At 38.5% G+C, this 26,960-nt stretch overlaps 1 protein-coding gene across 2 annotated transcripts in view; it reads right to left on the bottom strand.

Annotated features, from left to right (window-relative positions):
- The window catches only part of alkbh3 (alkB homolog 3, alpha-ketoglutarate dependent dioxygenase), a 41,529-nt gene that overhangs the window by 13,089 nt on the left and 1,480 nt on the right, over positions 1 to 26,960 (bottom strand). Inside the window, exons 2-6 of one of the 2 annotated variants that reach the window (XM_069905778.1) lie at positions 20,733 to 20,849; positions 15,646 to 15,743; positions 8,156 to 8,190; positions 2,255 to 2,302; positions 887 to 990 (exon numbers count right to left, since the gene is read on the bottom strand). In XM_069905778.1, the coding sequence (XP_069761879.1) occupies positions 887 to 990; positions 2,255 to 2,302; positions 8,156 to 8,190; positions 15,646 to 15,743; positions 20,733 to 20,811 (364 nt within the window). In that variant the 5' untranslated portion in view covers positions 20,812 to 20,849. Of the gene's footprint in view, positions 1 to 886; positions 991 to 2,254; positions 2,303 to 8,155; positions 8,191 to 15,645; positions 15,744 to 20,732; positions 20,850 to 26,960 lie in introns of those variants that run through there. The other variant, XM_069905788.1, reaches the window with a different exon arrangement.

The following is a 26,960-nucleotide window of genomic DNA, read 5'->3' on the forward strand; positions in this document are numbered from 1 at the left end:
GAACCCACACAGGCTGCAGGTGACTACCGTCAAGAGATTCACACCAGGCTGTGTTTTGCCAGAGACTGGCAAAAGGGGAACCAGGTATTAGAACCAAGATGCAAGGGGGTGCCATGGGCTTCCCGATTGTGGCAGAGGTTTGGATTCGGAGCTTGGGTTGCCATTGGCTTGGACTGAAGGCTGTGTGGCTGTGAGAGGACTGGAGGGGAATCTGACTCTGGGGGATCTCCTTTGCTTTTTTTTTCCTAACTGTAAGGGGTTCTGGGGAATTTCTGCTGATGGAAAAACTTTGTCTGCCTTACGTAGATGAAAGGAAATTTCGTACAACATTGCATTATCTGTTTTATTACATTACAAAAGAGTTGAATCTTGAAACGTGAGAATCTACATAATTTACAATTTCAGGTGAATGTTTTAAATTTAAATGTTTTTAAAAAAAAAAAATTAGACATACACCACGGTAGCATTTCGGCCCACGAGTCCGTGCAGCCCAATTTACATCCAATTGACTTGCACCCCTGGTACATTTTGAACAATGGGAGGAAACTGGAGCCCCTGAGGAAAACCCATGCATACACGGAGAGAACGTACAAACTCCTTAAAGACAGCAAAGGATTTGAACACAGGTCCCAATCGCTGGCACTGTAAAGGTGTTGCACTAACAGCTTCGTCAACCATGCCGCATTCACAAAAAAAAAATTATAAATAACATTTATGAATGTTATTTCTTGAAACCTGGACACACACAGGTCACTTGCATGGGAAAGAACCCAATTAAACTAAGAAAATCTCTATATTTTGCACATTCGTCACATAAAAAAACAAATAAAAAAGTATCTATAAGTAGTACAACATAAAAACACCAAAATTCTAAGATAAAACAAACCCTGCCCGATGTTAGATTTTTGCTGCCAGGGTATTTCCCTGTACAGTTGTTCAAACATCCAATCAGCTTCTTTCGGGTCAATGAAACCAGGTTTCAGATGCAGTCTGAAAGCAATAAAAGGAAAAGGAAAAAATAGAAGTAAAAAGTGATAATATTTCTCTGACTGGTTTGTAAGCCAGAGACTGTTAGATGTATTTATTCAAATGTTGATATCCTACTATCTAATTTATGACCGTGCATCTTGGCGCCTCACAGTTCGGCGGGCAGCAACCTCCTTTGAAGAAGACAGCAGAGCCCACCTCACTGACAAAAGACAAAGGAGGAAAAACCCAACACCCAACCCCAACCCACCAATTTTCCCTTGCAACCGTGTCTGCAACCGTGTCTGCCTGTCCCGCATCGGACTTGTCAGCCACAAACGAGCCTGCAGCTGACGTGGACATTTACCCCTCCATAAATCTTCGTCCGCGAAGCCAAGCCAAAGAAGAATTTATGATACAATGTTTTTGATTTTTAGACCGTGGCACTTTTTTCATTCATTCATTGGGGATCTGGCATCGTTATCAAGGTTTATTGTCCACCTTAATTGCCCCTTGAGAAGATGATACTTGATAGGCCATTTCAGAGGATATTTTAAGAATCAAACACATGATGTGAGTCTGGAGTCACATGATACAGATTTCTTCGTCTGAAGGACATGAGTGAAACAGAGTGTGTTTTGAACAAAAATCCAAATCTTTTTGTGGTCATACTTATGAAGATAAATTGCAATTTCTTTTTCCAGATAATTTTGGGATTTGAGCTTTGGAATAAAAGTGGTTATTCCAGATGTTTGGATTATTGGTTAAGTAACTTAATCAGTACCCAGAACAGGACAATCTGCAACCTTCTGGGCAACGATTCTCCTCTATCAATCTCATATTTCCTTGAGATAAAGAAGCATGTCATCATGGCAGTGCAGGCTCTCAGAGTAATCCCATCCATCGCACTACCCTACTTACTTCCCTGTGCATACACACTAACCTCCCACTCCCCTACACTCGGTCACCAGAGGTCAGAAGTGAACCCAGATTGAAGGTGGTGAGAGTTAACTGTGCTGCCTGTAGACCACTGTACTGGCTTGAGATCAGACTTGCTTAAATGAGAACTGTGTCACTAATCTTAAAACAGCAAAGTTTACATGACTGTTGGAAAAGCTTGTGTTCAGAAGTACTGGATATAAGCATTAACAACAAAAATTAGATTATAAATTAATATTTAAATAACAAATTCCATGTTTTTCTTACAAAACTATTTCAAATTTACAAAATTATTCATTTTACCTTAAGATTTCATGCTTAGAGCAGGAGAAAAACTTTAACTTCCTACCTGGAAACTCCTGTTGGCTCATTGCTGATCTCATATAATCCTTCTTTGCTAATGAACAAAGAACAAAATCAGTTTAAAATTTCAAGAAGAAACATGCAAGACTTGTTAGATACAGGAAGGAAACTGAATCAACATACTGTATTAATGAATGGAATAATTAATGAAAATAACTGCTAATAACATAAATTATTCTCAATACTTCCTGCTCCAAATAGATACTGAGTTTTTACACCTATGGTGTTGATCCTTGAAGTATTCCTCGGGTACAAGGATAACCAATGTAGTAAGTGAAAATCTCTGACCAAGTTATTTCAAAACGATCAGAATGTTAACATGAATAAGGATTTTAAAAGAACACAGTAACAATTTAGAATTCATTGCATTGAGTGTGGGAAGTTCTAAAGCCTAACCTGCAGTCAGTTTTGCAATACATTAGAAGAATGAAACTTCAGTATCAACAGACTAAGCCCTCAGACATAAAATTACAAATAATCACAACCCTGTGACAAAAAAGATGTTAAGATACTCAATCTTAAATGATTAATCCTTTATCCTAAGGTTTTGACACCATAATTCTAAACTCTCTAACCAAAGAACACAGTGTCTCACCAGATATGATAGGAAATTCAAATGCCAATGAGATAATCTCTCATTCTTTTTTTAAGACTTTATTTAATATTTTTCAATAAGAATAAACAGACTTTTACAGAATAAGTAATCTAATGATAATAAAACAATAAAATAAACCCACCCCTTCCCCCTCTCCCACAACAAATCCCTCAAGGGAAGCATTAAAAATAAACAAAAACATTCAGTAATTTACAATATTACTAAATTCATATTCTTCATATAAGGTGTCCACATCTTAACAAAAAAAATCATAATTATTATGTAAATTGTATGTTATTTTCTCCATATAAATACACGACTTCAACTCATTATGCCATCGAATTACATTTAACTCCACTTCATCTTTCCAAGACATGGCAATACATTTACGAGCAACTGCCAATGTTAGACGAATAAACGCTGTCTGAAACTTATCCAACTCCAAGTCTACTAACAGAGTAAAATAGCCTAACAAAAAAATTTTTGGATCTAAAGGAAATTGAATTTTAAAGAAATTTTGGAGAAAAACTCTAATTTTAAACCAAAAAGGTTGAAATTTATCACAAAACCTAACAGAATGTATAAATGTTCCAACATATAATCCACATCTAAAACACAGATCTGAATTACTAAATCCATATATTTTCAAATTTTCAGGGGTTAAATATAACTGGTGCAAAACATTATAATTATGATTAATTGTAAATTGTTTGTTCAGTCATGGTCCTTATTGAATGTGTATACACCTAATGTTGATGATGAATAGTTTGTGTCTGAAGCTTTCTTAAATTTAAGTCAAGCTCAGAATACTTGGATTGGGGGAGAGACTTTAATTGTGTGTTAGACCCATTATTGGATAAATTTCCAAAAGTTGTGAAAAAAATCGAAAACAGTGGTTCAATTGGTTTCCTTGATGAAAGACCTAAATTTGATAGAGGTCTGGAGAAGATTAAATCCTACTGAGAAAGATTTTTCATTTTATTCTTCACCTCATGATTCATTTTCTAGAATTGATATTTTTTTTTAGCATCAGCACATTTGCAAGCACATTTTACTCAAGCTGAATATAAAAGTAGGATAATCTCTGACCATTCTTTGTTGTTTATCTCCTGTGTGGGGCCGGAAGTAATTCAATTTTTCACTGGAGGTTCAATGCAATGTTACTGAAAAAAAAACTGAATTTGTAAAATTTATTAAGGATCAAATTGCTATTTATTTAGATTTGAATAAAAATACAGTCAGGAGTAATTTCATTGTATGGGATGCTTTAAAGGCATTTTTACGTTGGGAAAATCATTAGTTATGCATCAATGGAAAAGAAGACATTTTTGGCAGAGTCTCAGTTGTTGGAAAAACAAATAGCTGAGTTGGAAAAGGAATTTCAGAGGAATTGTACAGAATAAGGCTTTTTTGACAAAATTGAAACTAAAATATAATATATTGCAAACTGACCAATTTGAACGTTTGATTCAAAGATCTATGCAACATTATTACGAGTTAGGGGACAGAGAACATAAAGTTTTGGCATGGCAATTGAAAACTGAACAAGCTTCACGGATTATTAATGCTGTGAGGAAGGACAATTCAGTTACTTTTAAACCTCAGGAAATTAATGACCAATTTTTGTCATTTTACCAGAAATTATATGCTTCTGAGGGAGTGTGAGATGAAGGTTCTATTGAAGTGTTTTTGTCAGAGTTAAATTTATCAGTATTGAAGGAGGAGGATGTGAGAAAGTTGGATTGTCCTTTTACGGATTTAGAAATAAAGGATGTTATTCAACAAATGCCTAAAATCACCAGGAGATGATGGGTTCACTGCTGAATTCTATAAAGTTTTTTATGATGATTTGTCCTCTGTATTTATGGATGTTCTTAATCAGGTAACTCAGTAGCAAGCTTGACCAAACTCGTGTTTGAGTGCAATAATAACAGTTATACCAAAAAAAGACAGAGACCCTTTGAAAGTTTCTTCTTATCGACCAATTTCTTTATTAAATGTGGATTATAAAATAATAGCAAAATTATTAGCAAATAGATTAGCAAAGTATTTACCACAATTAGTACATTATGACCAGGCTGGGTTTATTAAAGACAGGTATGCTTCGGATAATATTCTTAGAGTGGTTTCATTGATCAAAGCTTCACATCAGCAACCCAACCTACCAATTATAATCTCTCATTCTTCAAAGTTCCAAACAAAATAACTTATTCTCATTCCCCACAAATCAATTCAGTAAATTTTCATTCCACTCACTCCAAGATGTCTGCAGTTTTTTGAAGGGAATTCAACACTTCTTAAATGATCAAACATTTAATCTAAGGAATCTGAAATGAAATGTCCTTTAAAATACTGCATTATATATTATCAGAAAATATGTACAAAATTAAAAAATTAAAACCAAACTATTAAGTCCACAAAAAGATACTTTTTGTGCAAAGGTGTGGTGCAGTAAATCCATATACTTTAGCTCACACATGTCAAACTCTGGCCCGCGGGCCAAATTATATTTGGCCTGCAAGATCATATCAAAAATGTATTAGAGGTGGCCTGCTGGCCGCCGCCCCAGTATAGCGCATGCACAGTAACTGCTGTGTCCCAGGGTGAGAGAGAGAGAGAGAGAAAAATCCTGCTCCTTGAAAAGTAGTGGTGGGTGGTTTTATAAACACGCTGTCGTGTCCCCCCGCCCACACCCCCACCGCAGCGCGGCCTGGCCGGTGTCAGGGGAAGCCAAGGCCGCTTCCCAGCGCCCGGAACCCCAGTGGCACAGCGTTTCTTGGAGCTGCAGATGGAGTTGGGACGCCGGAGGGAAGATTGGGGCTCCCCGCCGGGCGATGGGGGCGCCGGCCACCCTGCGCCTTCCAACCGGACCAGCAGCGGGTGCCCGGAGTACACGTGGAGAGCGAGGCTGGTCGGGCAGGTAGGGTGGAACCCCCCCGCCAATCTCGGGAGTGGCGAGGGCTGGATCGGGATTAGCCGCGCTCACCTGCTCCTCCACCGCTGACCGGGATCCCAGTGCGGTCCTGAGCGCGGAGACTGCCCTGGAAAGGTCCTGGGACACCAGTACAGAAAGAAAAGGGGGTCCGGGAGAAACTCAGCAGGTCAAGGGGGGTCCCGGAGAAACTCAGCAGGTCAAGGGAGGACCGGGAGAAACTCAGCAGGTCAAGGGGGGTCCGGGAGAAACTCAGCAGTCAAAGGGGGATCCGGGAGAAACTCAGCAGGTCAAAGGGGGATCCAGGAGAAACTCAGCAGGTCAAAGGGGGGTCCAAGAGAAACTCAGCAGGTCAAGGGGGAGGGGTCCGGGAGAAACTCAGCAGGTCAAGGGAGGACCGGGAGAAACTCAGCAGGTCAAGGGGGAGGGGTCCGGGAGAAACTCAGAAGGTCAAGGGGGGTCTGGGAGAAATTCAGCAGGTCAAGGGAGGTCCGGGAGAAACTCAGCAGGTCAAGGGGGGTCCGGGAGAAACTCAGCAGGTCAAGGGGGGTCCGGCAGAAACTCAGGGGGGGCCTGACCTCACCATTACCGTTGCCCACTCCCCCTCCCTGCCGCAGGCCGACCCGCAACTCACGGTGACGGGGCCGCTGATCCGCCAAGATGCCGCCCTGCAGCGAGAGCCGATGCCCCCGTACTGTCGTTGTCCAACCCGATCGCCCGCAAACCCCACCTCTCCCGCACACAGGCCTGAGTAAGTATTATGAACTTTAATCTCAGGATAAAACGATCTTCCAATAGTTTCATGTCACAGTGATAAATATATTCCTGGTTAAAAATGGTCCTGCACCTGGATACAAGCTCATTAGGCATAAAACTTGAAAAGTGTGTAAATCAAAGGATATCTGTACCAATGGAAAAAGGGCATGGCAAATAACCCTGCTAGAGTTCATGCCCACAATCAGTCACCCATTTGATTGTTTCAGGAATCATGTTATTCTCCCACATTCTCAATAGCCCTCAGATTTTACTATTCGAAAGCACACTAGCAACATTTGACAAATCCTCTTTAGAGAAATATTATTTATTGAATATTTTATTTCTCATTTGTTAATGCTTCTGGAAAGAGTTTATCCAAAATTATTAATAAACATTTATTTTAATAAGAAAAAGTTTAACATTACATATGTTGAAAGAAGAGAAAACATGCAGATGTTGTTGAAAATTTTCAATAAATATTTAGTTCGGCCCTCGACTTAGTCAAAGTTTTTAATTTTGGCCCTCCGTGAATTTGAGTTTGACACCCCTGCTTTAGCTCAATGGTTCTCAATCTTTCCCTTTCCTCTCACATACCACTTTAAGTATTCACTATGCCATAGGTGCTCTGTGATTAGTAAGGGATTGCTTAAGGTGGTATGTGTGTGGAAAGAAAAAGTTTGAAAACCACTGTTTTAATTGTACCTCATTGACTCGTTATGTGCACGGTTTCATAACTCCCAAGGAAATGGCCAATGACAATTTATCTCAAGCAAAATATTTCAATTGGGCCTAGAGCAGTGGTTCTCAACCTTCCCTTCCCACTCACATACCATCTTAAGCAATCCCTTACTAATCACAAAGTACTGATGGCATAGGGATTACTTGAAGTGGTATGTGAGTGGAAAGAAAAAGGTAGAGAACAACTACTTTAGGTTCAAGTTCAAATTTATTGTCACACAAACACACCAAAAAGCAGTGATAAAGTTTGTTTTGTAAGCAGTCCAATGAACATTTGACATATAGTACAGCTAGTAAGACAGGTTGCAGAAGTGTAGAGTATCCGAGAGAGATCAGTTGGTGCAGTGTCAAAAAGAATCCTTACAAAGAGTTGCTGTCAACTGCTTCCAGCATTTTCTATTTTTATTCTAGATTTCCAGCAATAGCAGAGAGATTTTCATCTCGGAATGAATGCTCTTGACAGGAATAAATACAGAGGATATTTTTTTAAACTGTGGTCTAGAAACCTGAGGCAGTCACGTCACCCAAAATAAGAGGAAGGAATTTTTTAAAAATCTCATATGTTTGTAACTCTGGAATTTTCTAATCTAGAGAGCTGCAGTGGCAGAGATAAATACATTCAAGGCTGAAATAAATAAGCTTTTCAACTGAAGGTGAATCAAGGGTTATTGGAATTAGGCAGGGAGATTGTGTTGAGTCAAAATACCAATTTAAACAGTACCTTCTTGAACAGCAGATCAAGTTTGCAAAGCCCTTTCTGTACCTTTTGTTTATAATAATATTTTGTATCATTTTGTGAAAAAGATTGGATTGCAAGGCCTCTGTGTCTTACGAAGAGTGATATTAGGTAGTATTTATATACTTACTCAATTATCCTTTTTTCTGGAATCTTACGCTGAACCTATGATGGAAACAAGTTTCACAAGAAAAAAACAAAAGTACTACAATTAGATTTTTAAAAAGTCAAAGCATTTGAATAACATTGACTGGTAAGACTGGTCCTTGCCACAAGCAGAATATGTTATTAATTCTAGAGAGATGTCAGAACATTAAAAAAAACAGCATTGCCATAATAATAATTATAATTTCCATCCATGAAAGCATCTGTGTGAGCTAATGCCTCAAGACGACAGTGAATATTATAAAAGATTCTCATCACCCTGATCATCATCTCTTCTTGCTGCTACTTTTGGGAATAACATACAGAAGACTGAGTTCCAACACCTCTAGGTTCAAGAACAGTTTTTAATCCAACAGCTACCAGGCTCGAACATCCCCTTACTACGCAAACTGTATACTGCCCAACAACCACCAAAAGAACTGCCTGCACTACTGAAATACCAGTTTTTTCTTGCACTAACTAAAACCGTGAATATTTTTCTATCCTTTATATTTATTATCTCTTTCCATACTTGGTAATTTTACTCAATCGACTTTAGTTTGGCGTTCAATATGATCATTCCCCAGAGGCTGGTGGAGAAGCGGTCCTTACTGTGACTCAACACCTAGCTCTGTAACTGAATTCTGGACTTCTTAATAGAAAGTCCACAGTCTGTCTGGGTCGGTAGCAGAACATAGAGCACCGTCACACTGAGCACCGGCGTATCTCAGGGCTGTGTTCTCAGCCCGCTCCTGTTCATGCTACTGACCCATGACTGCATCACCAGATCCAGCTCCAATGGTGCCATCAAGTGCGCAGATGACGCAACAGTATTGCCTCATCAGCAATAAGTCATACTACAGGGAAGTGGTGGACAATTCTGATTTTGCATATACTGCAAATCGCTTGTGTGCAATGTCTTCATATTGTCTGTGTTTGCATGATTTTTTTACACTGAGGACTGAAGAGCACTCTTTCATCCAGCTGTACTTTACAATTGTACAATAATAATAAACTTGAATTTGAAGTATACTTTTATGGTTGGTGTATCTTACATACCTGTTAGGCTGCAGCAAGAATTTTGATGCATATGTACATTGTGTTCATGTATTTTGAAAATAAGTTCATAGCCATTAACTCAACAATTCATAGACAAAGTTATTTTCTGAAATATTTGTGCTTATGAACTAAAAATGGCTGTATGAAAATGCCCCATTCTCTTCCCGAACAGGTTTGTCAATATCTCATTATAATTTGTTGCAATCCTCCTCAGCATTGATTATCCCTCCCAATTTGGTGTCATTCTCAAATTCAGAATTATTTTAGGTCTGAGGGTTAAACCATTCAAACAAGCACAACAACAATAATTAGAGCTGTCCTTCTGGTATCCACTTCCCAGTTTCTACTACCCTGACTAGCTTTCAGTTTTTCTGACTCTGCTTTTGTTTTGCAGCCAGCCAATACATGTCCCATGACTGCAGAAATACTGACCCTATTGTCTATTGTGGAATGTTATAAATAAACTATTTACTTTGTTAACTTTGGCACCCTCCTCCTTTGCTCCCTGAAGGAATTCAATGAGGTCAAAAAAACAATATTTATCTTCAACTTCTTGAATGAGAAAGAACCACAAGATGGAATCTTCAGGAAAATCAGAGGCATTTTGAACTAGCTTATCCCGAAAAGTTTAACAAGTTATGCCTTGGGCTCCTCAATGTGTGTAGACTCAAAACTAGTCCTGAAAGGGATCATTTTACTGACCTTAATTGTTCATTATTATATATTTTGCTTTACTCTACTTCTACAGACATTAGAACGCCATAATGCAAAATCCCCAGTACTCCAGTGGATTGAAAACAATGCAAAAGATACATAGAATTCAATATTAAATTAGGTCAAAACAACTTTTTAAATACTAGTACTGATAAATAGATTATATGGAACTCCATTTGCTTCCTTATGTGGCTCCGTCCAGATGCGTGAAGAGTCTGACAATGCAGCCACCAAGTTTTACTATGGAGAGATCCAGCACTGAAATGAACCAAGTTCATAGTGACCAGAAACAGTCCATTTACACTAATCCTATATGAATCTCATTTTATTCTCCTCATTTTCTTTTTTATATATATAATTTTTTTATTTTTCACACTGTGAACCATATCAACCAAAATATATACAAACATTTCCCTCTTAAATATACACAGTGGCACTTTCTCCCTTTTTTCCTCCCTACTACCTTCCCTCCCCCCTCCAAAACTAATAAAACTTCAACATATATAATACAATAAACCCATTAAACAATGTCATCACACAATGAAAAATAAACAAGAAAAATGTGTCATCTACTTTTACACACTGGATCAAGTCATTTTGTCTTCTTATCATTTTAGGGGGTGGAGGTCAGAGACAAGCCCTCTCTGTTATGTTCCATGTACAGTTCCCAAATTTGTTCAAATAATGTGACTTTATTTTTTAAATTATATGTTATTTTTTCCAATACATTTATTCATTTCCATGTACCATTACTGTATTCTCAGACTCTCTTCCGATTTCCAAGTTGACATTATACATTTTTTTACTGCAGCTAAGGGTGTCATAATAAATCTTTTTTGTATTTTATCCAGTTTGAGACCTAATTCCTTACTTCTTATATTACTTAAAAGAAAGATCTCTGGATTTTTTGGTATGTGGCTTTTTGTGATTTTATTTAATATCTAATTTAGTTCTTCCCAAAACTTTTTCACTTTCTCACATGCCCAAATTGCATGTACTGTTGTTCCCATTTCCTTCTTACAACGAAAACATCTATCTGATAATGTTGGATCCCATTTTTTAAAAAACTTTTGGGGTGTGATATATAACCTGTGTAACCAATTATACTGTATCATGCGTAACCTTGTGTTTATTATATTCTTCATAGTTCCAGAACATAACTTTTCCCATGTTTCATTTTTTATCTTTATGTTTAAATCCTTTTCCCACTTTTGTTTGGGTTTATAGTTTATTTCATAATTTTCCCTCTCTTGCAGCTTGATGTACATGTTCGTTATAAATCTTTTAATTATCATTGTGTCTGCAATCACATATTCGAAGCTGCTTCCTTCTGGTAATCTCAGTCTGCTTCCCAATTTATCCTTTAAATAAGCTTTCAGTTGATGGTATGCAAACATTGTACCACGAGTTATTCCATATTTGTACTTCATTTGTTCAAATGCTAATAAATTATTTCCCCAAAAAACAATTTTCTATTCTTTTAATTCCTTTTCTCTCCCATTCTCTAAAGGAAGGGTTATCTATTGTAAAAGGGATTAGCTGATTTTGCATCAATAATAATTTTGGTATTTGGTAATTTGTTTTTTACCTTTCTAAGTGAATCTTCTTCCATATATTGAGTAAATGATGCAATATTGGTGAGTTTTTATATCGTACCAGCTTTTCATCCCACTTATAAAGTATATGTTCCGGTACCTTCTCCCCTATTTTATCTAGCTCAATCTTAGTCCAATCTGGTTTTTCCCTTGTCTGATAAAAATCTGATAAATACCTTAATTGTGCTGCTCTATAATAATTTTTAAAGTTTGATAACTGCAAACCACCTTGGTTGTACCTCTCTGTTAATTTATCTAAAGCTATCTCCTCATATTCTTAACAACTCCCCAGACTTTACCACTATGCTACACAAAAGAAGTAGTTTACACTGACCTATTAACCTATAATTGGATTAGGGTCCAAATTGTGGTTTTCTTCATGCTTTTCCTTGAAGATTTAACTTTCTTTATGCTTGATTACATATTTGCATAATAATCTGTATACCTATAAATATTTAGAACAGTCAGGACCTGTTCAACAAGTTTCTTATCTAAACCAGTTCAGGCCTGTTGTCAGCAAAAAAGGGAAGCACCTGATAAAAATAAATGGCAGCACTGTCGAAGCTGCTGTAACGACAGCAATGCCGCTGGTGCGGATCCATGGAGAGTCGGGAGTGAAGTCTCAGCGCTCCCCCTGTGGTATCTAACTACACAGTCCAACTGCCTTAGGCTCTATTAAAGGAGCTGATGGTGTTTCACATTAAAATCCTGCGACTGCAGGATCTGGACCCAAGATGGCAGTGTCCATGTTCAGCAGGGCCACAAAGGGTTGCAGATTCTGGGGAAGCAGAGGGGTGACACAGGGCATCAGAAAATGGGGAGACCACCAGTATTTGAGAAGGAGGAGATGACCCACGTGACAGTGACTTTGGTAGAGGACCAACGACGGGCTCTGAGGCTGAAGAAAATACAGGCGGTGGGTTGTTTGTGATTTGAGGCGAGTAACCCACATAAAGTGCTGGCAACTGCAGTCAAGGAATTCACACTGAGCTGCAGACTGCTGGAGACTGGCTCAAGACTGACTGAAGGGGTACCAGATGCAAGAGGGTGTTGGAGGCTTCCTGATAGTGTCAAAGGTGCACCTGGATCTTGGGTTGCTGATGGTTTGGAATGAAGGCTGTGTGGCTGTGGTAGCTGCAGGACTGATGGAGTCAATGCCATGGACATTCACTGACTCCAGGGGTGGGGGGCTCACTTTTGCTTCCCATTCTTTGGCTGTAAGGGGCGCTAGGCAATTTTTGCAAATGGAAATTTTGTGCCACATCATATTTCTGTTTTATTACATGGCAATAAAATAATCTTGAAGTTCCTTTGATACTGATCTGGTTTACATACTTCTTTCCAGGCTTGCTGAACCATGCAAACTGGCCCTGACTGTCCTATATTTCATATGAACTTTATTTGATGAACATCAAATAAAAGTTATAATTTTAATATTAAAAAAAATCATCATAAGATTTTCATCTCATTCTCGACTTTCGAAGAACTTTCTGCACCACATCATCTCCAGATTGAACACTGCCAGCATGCACATCTTTGGAACGCGAGAGCACCTGGAGAAAGCCCACGTATGAAACTTCATACAGACAAAAATCAGGATAATCAAATAATCCACAATTTTAATATTGTCAATTCAGATACTAATTACTTTTCTTGGTTTTAACAAATCAAACAGTGCAGTGTGTATATAAACATTTTCATGGCAAGAACAAATTATGCTGTATAAATCTTATTATACTGGAACTCTTAAATGTTTCGGGAACACAAATCAGAGCCTTTTACTGAACCTATTATCTTAATGGTGATGAGGTTATTGTCATACACACAAATATATTGTACATATGCACCGAGATCCTTATGTGTTGCAGCCAAATGCGTAAAATAAAACAACTGTAACATGAAATTACCCCAGTACAGAAAGAAATCTAATATATATTTATGTTTGTATGTCTGTTCTCCATGCAAATCAATATGGAGCACTCTAGAAATGTCCAAGGAGGTTCAGTAGGGGTAACATTTGATGCTGAATGTCATGACCACATTGAATTTAACCTTTAAGTTAAAAAAAAATTGAACTTGCACCTGGGACACCTCAATCAATTACAGTGCTGCGCATCAATGCACATTCAGAATAAAAACAAACCCAGTTCAATATGGGCCCAAAAAAAAGCGAAGCAACATTGGCAGAAGCTCTTCATAAGCCCCTCACTGTTGATGCCTCCAGACATGCAAGGAGCAGGCAGCAGGAAACAGAACAGCAGCAATATGTCCGTCTCAGTGCTCAGGCCTCCAGACAGGTAAGGAACAGGCATGGAGTCAACAACTGAGTGTTTTATTTCCCGGGCAATGCTGGGTATCCTGCTAGTAATAAATAAATAAAGGATAGATAAATAAATATTCACAGCTAGTGTAAGAAAAAAAATGGCATTTCAATAGTACTGACAGATTTTTTGGTGGTCCTGGAGCAGTTTATGGTTAGGGCAATAAGGGGATGTTCAAGAGCCTGATAGCTGCTATTTAAAAACTTTTTTTGAATGTAAAGGTGCTCTACATCTTCCCAAAAGTAGAAGCAAGACGTGATTGTGACCAGTGTGATGGGGGCCCTTTATGAAGTTGACTGCCTTCTTGAAGCCTCACATTGATATCCAATGGATGGGTGATCAAATTTTGTCATAGCATCTCACTAAGTATCCCTGGCAACACCTGAAAAAAAAATCACAGTGTTTTGGAATGAACCTGGACAAAGATCCACTGGGTCCTTTTCCTGAAGTAATTTCATGGCATGCTTGGTCAAGGAGCTCAAGAATCTTTCATTTTTAATAGTTTTGGCCAATAAGCTATGTTTATAGTTATTTTGCAAACAATTCTAACCACCAAGCCTTTTATGTATTATGATATTGTGGCCCAAAATGGTCTGTTACTGTGCTGTATGTCTAAATTTTTAAAAAAATTATATGTGGATTGTAGAGGGTCACCTGTCCTCTCGGTCTGAAACTTATTCAGAAGTTGCATCATTTGCCAATCAAGGTTGAACTCTGGCCACCCATTATGGCACACCTTGCCGTTGATTTACTCAGTGTCATCACTGGCCAGACGCCCAGCTCAGAACACTTAAAAAAAAACATTGATGCAAAGCACATTACTCTCTCCAGATGTCCAAGCCCTGGACATTGCTCTAAGACAGGTCTCTACTGTGAACATCACTGGAGAAGTCATGGGTAAGGTGTTCACTACATTTAAGCTGAGCCGTAGTACTGTGATAGATCAGTGTTTGCTCAAAGCCACACCACCATGGTACAAGGAATCGGGAGTGTGTTTAAAAGTCCTCGTCTGTGAAGTGAGTACATGTGGGTGAGCGTGTAGAAGATAGGTGGCCACTGGTATCAGAGTTCAACGTGGGTCCAATATGAATGTCTATATAGTTGTATAGTAGTAGAGTAATTATGTATCATTTGACATATTCCCCTGTTTGTCTCCCATGTATTCAATAAAGCTGCCTTTGATTGTAACACTTGCGTCCACACTCGTCTCTTTGTGAACTCACTGAACCTGATATTTTCTCAAACACAACAATATCCCACATGGATTCTTGTCTTGTAGACATGTTTTAATTTGATGAAGCAACAAAAAAATGGTTAAAAAACTAAATGTTCAAATGAAGATATGCAACACTTAATAATATAATAATTGGGCAACATATAAATCAATGTTTCCCAACAATGTGTACAAAGAAATAAAGTATTGAATACATCTGGAGATAATGAGACATTGTACTTTGAGAAAGAGAAATGTTTAACTGGACTGAACATTTTATAGTGCAATACCTTAACAGCTTCTCAATACATTTTACTCCATTTGCAACAATCATCCTGTTTTATGGAGATGTAGATTTCTTCATCATATGGTTTACTTGTGGAATCAATGCAGATGGTTTGTATCAAGCAAATATAAAGATGATCTTTTCTCTTGGAAGGCACATGTAAACTTCAGCTCTTTGGACATTAGGTATATCATCTATTTGTACGTTAATGTTGCCTGTAAAATTTGGACCCAATGTATTCCACTAGATTGAATCAGACACTTAAAAACATTCCATTCTTTGTATTACCTCAGTTGGATCTTGAAAGACAAATTGCCCATTAGCTGCAGCTTGTTCTTTTCGTGGCCAATGTGTTCGAGCAATATTCTCTGAAGTACGTCTACCAGCTAAAAGTAGATCACACTACATTTTAAAATGTATTCATCACAAATATAAATTTTTTCTCCATATCATATTTAAATTAGCATCTGCACACACAAAAAAAGATAAAGGATTTCCCAGCATTGCAGTATTTGAAAAATAAAAAGTTTCCTTTTAGATAAAATTCATAGAGGACAATATTTCAACGTAAGCATTATAATCACAAAGTTATCACCAAGCACATTCATTTTCTTTAAAGAAAAGGTTCAATTCAATTATTGTGATAACCACAGACTATAAATTCTTTGGGCATACTGAACATCTGTTTTTGTGGAAGATGTCAATTGAGGCAGGAAATATTCTGAAATGTGACAGTGCATTAACTATTTTATAGTTCACTCCCACTTTGTTTTTTTTCCCCTGCTTACTATGTACTTCACTCCCTTAAAATGCTCTTTATGTACTGCAATGGAAAAATGTTGAACCACTTTCATAAGGATGCAAGATATAGGAGCAGGAGTAGACCATCGGGCCTGTTGAGCCTGCTCTGCCATCCAATGGCCTGATCAGACCTTGGACATAGCTCCACCTTCTAGACCATCAGGCCTGTTGAGCCTGCTCTGCTATCCAATGGCCTTATCAGACCTCGGTCATAGCTCCACCTTCTAGCCTTTTCCCCATAACCCTTATTTCCTTCACTATGCAAAAAAACATCAAACTTTGACTTAAATGAGGCCACACTCACAGATTCATTGCTCCCGGGGAAAAGCAATTACTGCTCATTTCCATCCTAAATCTACTCCCACAAATCTTGAGGCTATGTCCCCTACTCCTCACCTACCAGGAGAAACAACTTCCTTGCCTCAGTCATATCTAATCCTTTCAGAATTTGATCTGTGTCTATAAGAGGTAATGGCCTCCCATTACAGGGCATTGAGGGGATGAGACCAAGGGAAGGCCCCTCAAACGTCAGAGAAGGAGACACGACAAGTGGCACTGTGGTGGTAATAGGGTGTTTAGAGAACAAATACAGTACATTGATAAGAAGGTATAGATATGACTGATATTATGGGCATAAAAGCTTTGAATGGTTTTCTTCTCTGTAAATAATTTATTGTGAATAAAGTATATTTTTAGTTTAAAAAATTTTGTCCATAAGAGCCCCTCTAATTCATCCGTAATTCATACTCATTCCACTGAGTATAGTCACAGGCAACTCTATCTCTCGTCAGGCTAACCTCATCTCTAGAATCAACCTGGTCAATCACTACTGCACTGTTTCCAAAGCTAGTATTTTCTTTCTCAAGTAAGGAGGCCAGAACTAAATACAGTACTCCAGGTGCAGCCTCACCAGTACCCTTTCAACAATTGTAAGGGAGAAATTATCTTCTGAGAAATCATGACTGTTACTCTCTATTCTATAGACTATTTAAGATCGTTTTGTTTTAATAAAGAGAAACAATACTATTATTAAAAATAATGCTTGTTTATGAAGTCCTTGCATACTGAACAAAGTTTTTACATCCACAATACTTCATTCAAATTGAGGTGAACAGTCTCTGAATTTTAGAGATGTGGAAAGTACTGAGCAACAAAATAATAGAAAGAAGAAAATTTGCCTTAATGGCTTTGAATAGTCACACATTGATCAAGAGAAGTTTGAGTGGAATCCTGGGAGGAACAGATATTTTTGACAATAGACATTGTAGAGGTCAAAGGGACACTCAACTGAGGAAAGTGCATAGCAACAAAAAAGTAAAATGTGATGAGATAGGCTATCTCTCACTTCTTGACATAAAATAACACCAAAACATTAACCACACCAAGAATAATTTGTTTAGGCACAGCAGTGCTTGGTTTTTACCCATAATGAGCACCATTGAATGATACAACAATATCATTCGCCATTTTTTTGTTGTTTGTGGAGCCATGCACTTGCTGCCCTCATCTGGACATACTCTGCAATTATCAATGGCCTTAGAGAGGCAACAAGTAAATACACAGACGCATGGCGTGAAATCCAAAAAAAAAGCCTTGACCGAATTCTTCAGCTAGTTCTTTTAACTTTTAAATTGAAAGTTTATTTTTATTTATGTCCCATATTAATGAAATGTGGTCGAAACTTTCCGATTTCATGTCCTAAACAAATACGCAAGACTGCAAAATATAAAACAGAAACTCATCCTATTTCAAATGTTATCAATTAAAATAAATTGAATAGCAAAAATATAAAATACTGAACATTGGAAATAATTTTACAACAAAAAGTACCAATATGCTGAAAATATACATTTTGTTCAGCACATCAAAGGTTGAGATATTGATTTTGTTACGAGTAACAATGTGGTAATTTCAAAAGACAATGATGGGGAGTATTACAGTACCAAGCTAAGAAATATAAGAATAAAAGTTAACACCCAGCACTCACCACTTGTCATGGAACAGGGGAAGGCTAAGCACGTCCCTGCATGTACTCTGACAAGAAATCGTAAATCTGAAAATCTTGTCTGTTGGTCTGTGCTCCTCTCCCTGCCTTTTTTTCCCTTCTCCCCTACCCCTTTTAATTTAGATGCCTTCCTGCTTTTTGCTCATACCTTGAAGAAGGATTCAGGCCTGAAACGCTTGTAATATATCTTTACCTCCTATAGACGCTGTGAGACCTGCTGAGTTCCTCCAGGATTTTTGCCCTTTAACTAATCTTCCCCAGTAATCCAAGTAAAAAACAAGTTAATTCAATGGGAAAACCAAGATACGACCAGTTGAAACTGAGATGTTAGAAAATAGATGCATAACATCAAAGTAGTGCACACAGAGGAATGCAAATGTAGCATCTGCTACTCTTGTCCTCTGTCACCAGAGATTGTGAATTCAGGAGGTATCCTTAGAGCAGTGGAAACAAATAAGAAGTAGATTATACACAATGCACTTGCTGTGGGATGGTGGTGGAAGGTATGAATATTGAGGGTGGTTGATGGGATATCACTTGCGTGTGCTGTTTTATCCTGGACCGTTTGAAGGTGCACAAGTGCTGCTGGTGCAGCGCTCATTCTAACAAGTGAAGAGGTACTGATATATCTTGTAGATGGTATAATGGCATCGCTCTGCCAGGAAGTGAAGCATATTCTGCCCTTGAACGTTTGTTGAAGCCCAGTTTTAAGCACCAATTAAGTTTCTGATTAACGGTGATATCCTTTTGATTAAGATGTTCAAATGTCAATTTTCACCTGTCTCTGAAACTCAGCTCATTGGTTCATGTTTGGGCCAGGATGTGTTGATATCCAGAACTAAGAGATCCTAAGTGGATCGATACCTTCTTATCAATGTACTGTATTTGTTCTCTAAATACCCTGTTACCACCACAGTGCCACTTGTCGTGTCTCCTTCTCTGACGTTTGAGGGGCTTTCCCTTGGTCTCATCCCCTCAATGCCCTGTAATGGGAGGGCATTACCTCTTATAGGCACAGATCAAATTCTGAAAGGATTAGATATGACTGAGGCAAGGAAGTTGCTATCAAGTGACATTCACACAACATAATCCACTGATGAGTGAATGTCACTTGATAGCAATATCAATAACATATTCCATTGCTCAACCCGAGTTTAAATTGGATGGCGATTAAATCTTATGAAAAGGACAGAGGAGGGCAGTTTCTCATGTTGTCAAAAATAAATCCTTGATATCTGTGTGCCGAACAAACCATTGGAGTGTCTTTGTCACAAGGACTGCAGCAGAGCCTGCTCATTGTATTTCCTGCAGAGTTGCGATGCATCTTGTATTTTGGGGAATTGAGGAAGATTATTCAGAAATTCAGCAGAAGCTTCTGCAGCATCAGAGTTTGAGAAGTACAGTAAAACTCTGATTATTCAAAATGGTCGGGACTGGGCCTATTTCAGATTAAAAAAAATATTTTCAGGTAACACGTCATTTTTTTACAAGCAGCCCAGAAGCAACAGCAAATCACTGGTAACAGTGTTCAAATACCAACAAGTGAAGGCTTTTTAAGCATGAAATAATGTTTAATTCTGATCAAAAAACAACCTAAATAAAATAAGATAAATCCAACACCAAAAACTCAAAATTCTACTCAGAAGATTTTTTCAAAATTCCAATTTTTATTTCAACCTGTGGCATCATTTCGGCTTCAAAATATCTCAGATAAATGAGGATTTCTTATCCAAAAAAAAAATTTGGAGCTGAACAGACGTCACTTCCGGGTCCAAAAAATTTCAGATAACAGATAATCTATTTTTCGATTAATCAGAGTTTTACTGTATGTCAACTTTAAGAGGTATAGATAGGCTTAGTCTTTTTCTCCATGGTGGAAATATCATATGCTTGAGGGTATAGGCTTAAGGTGAGAGGGAGAATATTTAAAGGTGATTGACTTGGCAAGTTTTTTTTTGTTTTTACACAGGGTGTGGTAGGTGCTTCAAACAAACTATGTAGATGGTGGAAAGAGATACAATAGCAATTGAGGAGGCATTTGGACAGACAAAGTGAACAGGCAGAAAGTATTTTGATGCAGATAATGTGCAGACAGATGGGATTGGTTGGATTGGAATCATGGTCGGTGCAGAGATAGTGGCAAAATGGCCTATTTCTGTGCTGCACTGTTCTACGTTCAATGCAGATTTGAGCAACCCACTCATAATCCAATATACTAGCATGCTGCCCGCATGCAGCATAACCCTCATCACAGCAGCTGTGCCATACATCCTAATGTGCTGTGAGCAGAATTTCATTGTAGCACATCAAGATTCGTTTATATTACGATTCCATACATCTTATTTTTGAATTAAATGCACTGACTGAAGGTGGTCCAAGAACATGAAAGCAGGAACAGATAGAGTGAAACTCATATTATGTAATCAATCATTTTTGTCACACTACAATTCCCTCTTTCATTCCAATATTTAAATACTCTTTGATTCCCCAGAATTTCACCAATCCTAATTTTATCCTTCAGTTACAATAAATGAATTTTCCAGAAAAAAAAAATATGTTGCTCTCATACCTTGAAATGTGGTTGCTGCATTCTTACTGTGGCTTGCCCATGAGCCCTGCACTCTTGACCGCTGTCTTTTGTCTGCCATAAATGTTGTTTATGTCACTTCTTCACTTTCATAGCACTCTAAAGTACAAAATCACATCAGAAGGATGGAAATAATTTCATAAATATCATGAAAAATCCAACAGATTGACTATTGAACAAAACTGGAACAATGATGTAAGCATCTGGAAGTAGAGACGTGCATCTGCACACACTTGTCTGCCAGTTTGAATAAGTAAGGAAAGCAAATTAAGCCATGGACACAATTAGTGCAATGATTAGAAGCGCCATTAGGCAAATGACCAAAACTGGAGAATTGCAAAGACCATAATGGATTAAATTTTGAGAAATGGTTGCAGTGATAGAGAGTCTCAAATCATGGAAGAAAGCTTTCTTTCCTTTCATAATTATCCTAATATCTGGTCCTTGTTTTAAAACCCTGATACTGTTTGACAGAGGAAACTGACTCTGCTTCTACTTTGTCCATCCCAATAAGAAATTTGTCATACTCAATTTTCATTTTACTGAAATTTATTGTCATAAAAATCATTGTTTTGTGGCAGTATTAGTGCAAATATTGCTATAAATTGCATTTTTTTAAAAAATACAAGAAATTAGAATAAAGTGAGGTAGTATGGGGGGTGTGGCAAGATGGCGTAAGGATCAGACGTGCCTTCCAGTCCTCTCCTGACTCTATCTTATTGTTTTGTCTAGAAATGCCCGTTAAAATTCTTTAAAAGTTTAGATAACTTCAGTGCTGTTAATTTAACTTCTGATGGTACAATTGGTGAAAAAGAGCAAAAAAAAACATGTCAACAGATCATCAAAAAACTACATTTTCCAAAAGTTCAAGTTTTGGAGCCTACCTATAGAAAAGGCACCGGGACTCAGCGTGAAATGGATCCTGGGAGAGAGGTACAGTGTTCGGATGCAGAGCTCTATGTTACATCGGTAGAGCCCCCTAAAGAGGGCGCCAAACAGCCTTTAGAACAAAGAGTTACTCAGGTTCGCACATGCGCAGTAGCATCTGATGGCAATGTTATGAATGAACCGCTTGTAGTATCATCAGCTGAAGTATTACCAGCTGAAACACCGGCTGGGGAAAGGCATTTGTCAACTGTAGTGGTGGCGCTGCAAACTGCACCTCTTGAGATGGAAGAACCTATACAACTTGATGTACTGGGAGAACTTAATAGTCATTGCTGGAGAGGCTGTGGCTGGGGTTTCCACACGCAGTCATACTACAAGGAAGGCAACCAGAATGAAGGAAGGAACAGAAGATCCTTTGGTTATGCAGAAGAAGCAGGAATCTGTTGAGCCAGAATCTCTTCCAATTGAAAAGATTCTTGTCAACCTTGAATCTAAATTATCTTATACAATGCAGGGATTATCCAAGATTATGACTGAACTTGGTACTAGGTTTAATACCCTGGTGAAAATACATTCTCAACAGATGGCTGAGTTTGGAGCTTTTAAGCTTGAAGAGAGAGATAAATTTAATTCGTGTGAAGAAGATATAGACGAAATACGGGATCAAGTTCTTTATGTGACCAAAATGGTTGAAGACTTACAAACTCAAAATAAAAATTTGGTGAAAAAGATTGATTATTTGGAAAACCAATCCAGATGGAACAATATAAAGATTATTGGTTTGCCGGAAGGTATGGAGGGGCCAGACCCAAGAAAATTTTTTACTGAATGGATTCCGCAGGTGCTGGGTCAAGAACATTTCCCGGAAGGTATAACACTGGAACGTGCTCACAGAGCTTTGCGTAGAAGACCTATTTCAGGTCAAAGTCCAAGACCTGTTTTGGTTCGTTGCTTGAATTATTATGACAGAGAAATAATTTTACGAGTGGCTATTAGAAATGCACAACAGAGAAAATCACCCTTGATGATTCAAAATAATCGAACTTTCTTCTATGCGGATTTGAGTCAAGAGGTTATGTTCCAACGACGGGAATTCAACCCTGCTAAAGAGTTGTTGTGGAAGAAAGGTTATAAGGCAACCTTTAGATATCCAGCTGTTTTGAAGGTTTTTCAAGATGGTTACCAACCAAAGTTCTTTGATTCTCCAAAGGAAGCTATAGCATTTGCTCAAGAGCTGCCAATCACTCAGTTTCAACAGATATATAGTCCGCCGCGATCTCCAAGGAGACAAGAGATGGAAGAAAAGAGCCGTGCTCCAAGAAGGAATGGTCGTAATGGTGACTCGGCAGTTGGAGCTGATTAAAAGAAGAGTTGTCCTTTTTTTTCTAATGCTTTTTTTCAAAAAAAAGGGATATTAAATAATGATGATGTTAGTTTAAGATGAAGTGAGAGTTGGGGGAGAGAATTGGATAGGCACTATTTTCTGAAAGTCATCTGCTACGTGTGAGTTATCTCACACCCATTTTTTTTTGGGAGTTACCGCAGAGTGAAGGGGTTTTTTTTTTGTTTAAATAATAAGTGAGGTAGTATTTGTTTCATTGACCATTCAGAAATCTGATGGCAGAGGGAAAGAAGCTGGGTTTGTGCTGCTCGGTGCTTGTCTTCAGGCTCCTGTACCTTTATCCATTGTGAAAAGGACATGGCCTGGGTGGTGGAGGTCCCTGAGGACATCCTTCCAGATGTTCTCGATGGAGTGATGCCCGTGATGTTAACAACTCTGAAGTTTTTTTTTCCCTATCCTTTGCATTGGCACCTCCAGACCAGACAATGGTGCAACCAGTCAGAAGGCACTCCATGGTACACCTGTAATTTTCAAGTCTTTGATGCCTTACCAAATCTCGCCAAACCCCTCACAAAGTATAGCCAATGGTGAGCCTTCTTCATGATTGCATCAACATGGAGACCCCACAATAGATTCTTGGAGATATTGACACAATGGAATTTGAAGTTCTTGACCCTCTCCTCTGCTAATTCTGAACTCCACAACCATCTCCTTGGTTTTGTAAACATTGAGTGCAAGAGGTCAAAAGTGTACAGGCCTAATTTAGTTATTTATCCTCATTCAACAAATTTGCCCTCACTGGAATAAATCTGACAGCTCTCCACTGCACGTTATTGCAGATACATCCTTGCTTGGATAGGGAGTCCAAACCAATGCATTATATTCCATTGTGGTCCTACCAGCATCCAACATAATTGGGAAAAGATGGCTCTACTCTTAGTTTCAAATCCTTTTTTAATAAAGGTAAAATTATTGAATGTCTTCCTAAATGCTCGTGTAAGCGGGCACATTAACTTTCAGTGCTTCAGGCAGCTGCACATCCACATTGAACTCCAATTAATTTCTCATGATTTAAAAATAATCCTCCACCTTTCTGTTTATTTTCTACTAATGTGGATGACCTTGTATTTCTCCAATATTATATTCTATTTGCTATGCCCTCGTCAATACATTTGGCTGCATAAACCCCCCTGAAGTCTCCCTGCATTTTCATCATAGTCCACAGTGCCACCAATTAACCTTCTCAAAAAGTTGTCAAGCTTTGCTCATCAGAAACAGGTCTTTCAGTCCAACTTGTTCATGCCAAGCTTCCTATCCAAGTTATTTCAGTTGGCCTGTGGCCTGTGTTTGGCCCATGTCCATCTAAATCTTCTCTATCCATGCATCTGTCCAAATGTCTTTTAAATATAATTGAACCTGCCTCTACTATTTCCCCAGAAGCATATTCCATACATGTATCACACTTTGTGTAAAAAAAAGTTGCAACTCAAGTCCCTTTTTAATCTTTCCCTTCTCATCTTAATCCTGTGCCCTCCAGATTTAGACTCCCATATCCTGGGGAAAAGACTACAATCACCTTATCTATGCCTCTCATGGCTTTCAGCCTTCCATACTCCAAGGAAAACAGTCCAAAATATCCAAGCCTCTCCAATTTTTCCTGTTAATTCAAGCCCTCCAGTCCTGCTAACATCCTTGTGAATCCCTTTTTCAATCTCATCTCATCCAAATAATTGATGTAGATTGTGAGCAGCAAGGACTCTCCAATCCCCCACACCAATCCCTGGAGGAACCCAACAGTCACTGCTTCTCAAGTAAAAAATGATTTCTACTTCTCATTTTCAGTCCATTTATTAGTCCCTGTGAATATATGACCTCTTGTACCATTTTGTTTAACAATCTCTTGTAAGATACTTTAGCATATGCCTTCTAAAAGTCCAAATATACATGATCTGGTTTTCTTTTATCTATCCTGATAAACAAAATGTCAAAAACAATCTAATAGATTATAAATTAACTCACATTGAATCTTAATAATTCCTATTATTTTCCAGGTTCTTTATTACACCATTATTACACTATTATTAAAATAGATTCTGGCATTTTCTTTACTATTGACTTCAAGCATCCCAATCTGCAGCCACTGTTTTGGAATCCATTCTAAAGCTAACAACCAGTGCAACTTTATTGTCAAAAGTTGCTTCAAGTCTGCTTCAAAACTCTCAGACGCAGGACACTGTCTGGGCGCTGGAAACCAGAGTACTCAGGAATGCTGCAGAAAGTAGTAAATCTAGCTAAATCCATCATAATGCCTATAGCCCTCACGAGTCACTGCCTCAAGAAAGCAGCCACCATCATAAATGATCCGCATCATTCTAGTAAAGCTCTCTTCTCACTGCTGTCTTCAAACAGAAGGTTCCTCCAGGTTTAAGAACTGACTTTTTCCCATTGCTATCAGGCTTTTGAGCCTTCCCAAATTACTCTCACCAGAACATTACTCCATTGTAACATCACTTTACTTTTTGCATTAACTGTAAAAATGAATGTTTATCGATCCTTTTATATTAATTATCTTCGTTTTCTCATGGTCATTTAATTTATACTTATTATTTATTAATGTATTTTAGCTGCAGCAAACAAAAATGAATTTCAGTGCATTTATCGTACATATGTGTATGACAATAAATTCTCTGTGGCACGCGCACACGCACAGTCTTTAATCTCATAACCAAATTCAGCACAAGTAGCAATTTAGAAAACTCTTCCTATCTCATCGATGAGTCACTTATGGTTGAACATCCATCTTTTGTGGATGAAAGACAAAAAAAAAGTTAAAACTGGAGACCAGAATAGGCAATCGGGCTTCAGTACCAGCCCCTGATTTTGCCAGTGCCCATTAATTTATCCATTTTAAAGATTCTGAAGACCCACATCCCAATTCAAAAAGGTTCACAATAGACTGGATGAAGACTGCTACCAAATGAGTCAGCAGTTTTGTTTACACCATATCCAGAATTAGTAGTTGTTCTTTAAAAAAATATAGACATTTTGAAAAATTATGCACACAAATCAATGCAAAGACCTATTTCAGAATGAAGCAAGTTTCAGTCACGACTGAAGATACAAATAGAGGCATTTAATACATTTTATTCAGTACGAACTAAGTAAGAAGCTCCCTTATTTAAAAAGGCCGGAAATTGAGGTTTCTGGTTTAGGTGTTTGCTCGCCTATTTGCCTCATAATTTTTAACTTGATCAATTCAGCGGATTCACCATCACCTCGGGTGCTTTTCTTTAACGATGGTGGAAAGGGAGGGGGAATGAGGCACCTGTTTATCACGGGGCAGACCATTTCTCTAGCCGCTCTCACCTCAGGTGGTCCCTGAGCTGGACGGAGCAGATTTTTTGTTGGTATTGAATGTGCTGCGGGTGAGGAAGGGAGGATCTTTCGGGAGCTTAAAGTAACGTGGGACGAGGGATCCGTCCGCTTGCTGTATCGAGGGGCCTGGCTCTGGCCGCTTTGGGAAAGAACGTAACACAAGGAAATAGATGATCAGCCCCCTCCTTTCATACAGTGGTGGGAGACCTTGATGATCAGCCCCCTCCTTTCAATACAGTGGTGGGAGACCTTGATGATCAGCCCCCTCCTTTCATACAGTGGTGGGAGACCTTGATGATCAGCCACCTGCTTTCATACAGTGGTGGGAGACCTTGATGATCAGCCCCCTGCTTTCAATACAGTGGTGGGAGACCTTGATGATCAGCCCCCTGCTTTCATACAGTGGTGGGAGACCTTGATGATCAGCCCCCTCCTTTCAATACAGTGGTGGGAGACCTTGATGATCAGCCCCCTCCTTTCAATACAGTGGTGGGAGACCTTGATGATCAGCCCCCTCCTTTCATACAGTGGTGGGAGACCTTGATGATCAGCCCCCTGCTTTCATACAGTGGTGGGAGACCTTATGATCAGCCCCCTCCTTTCAT

Source organism: Narcine bancroftii, chromosome 1 (assembly GCF_036971445.1).
Source record: "Narcine bancroftii isolate sNarBan1 chromosome 1, sNarBan1.hap1, whole genome shotgun sequence".
Taxonomy (NCBI): Eukaryota; Metazoa; Chordata; class Chondrichthyes; order Torpediniformes; family Narcinidae; genus Narcine; species Narcine bancroftii.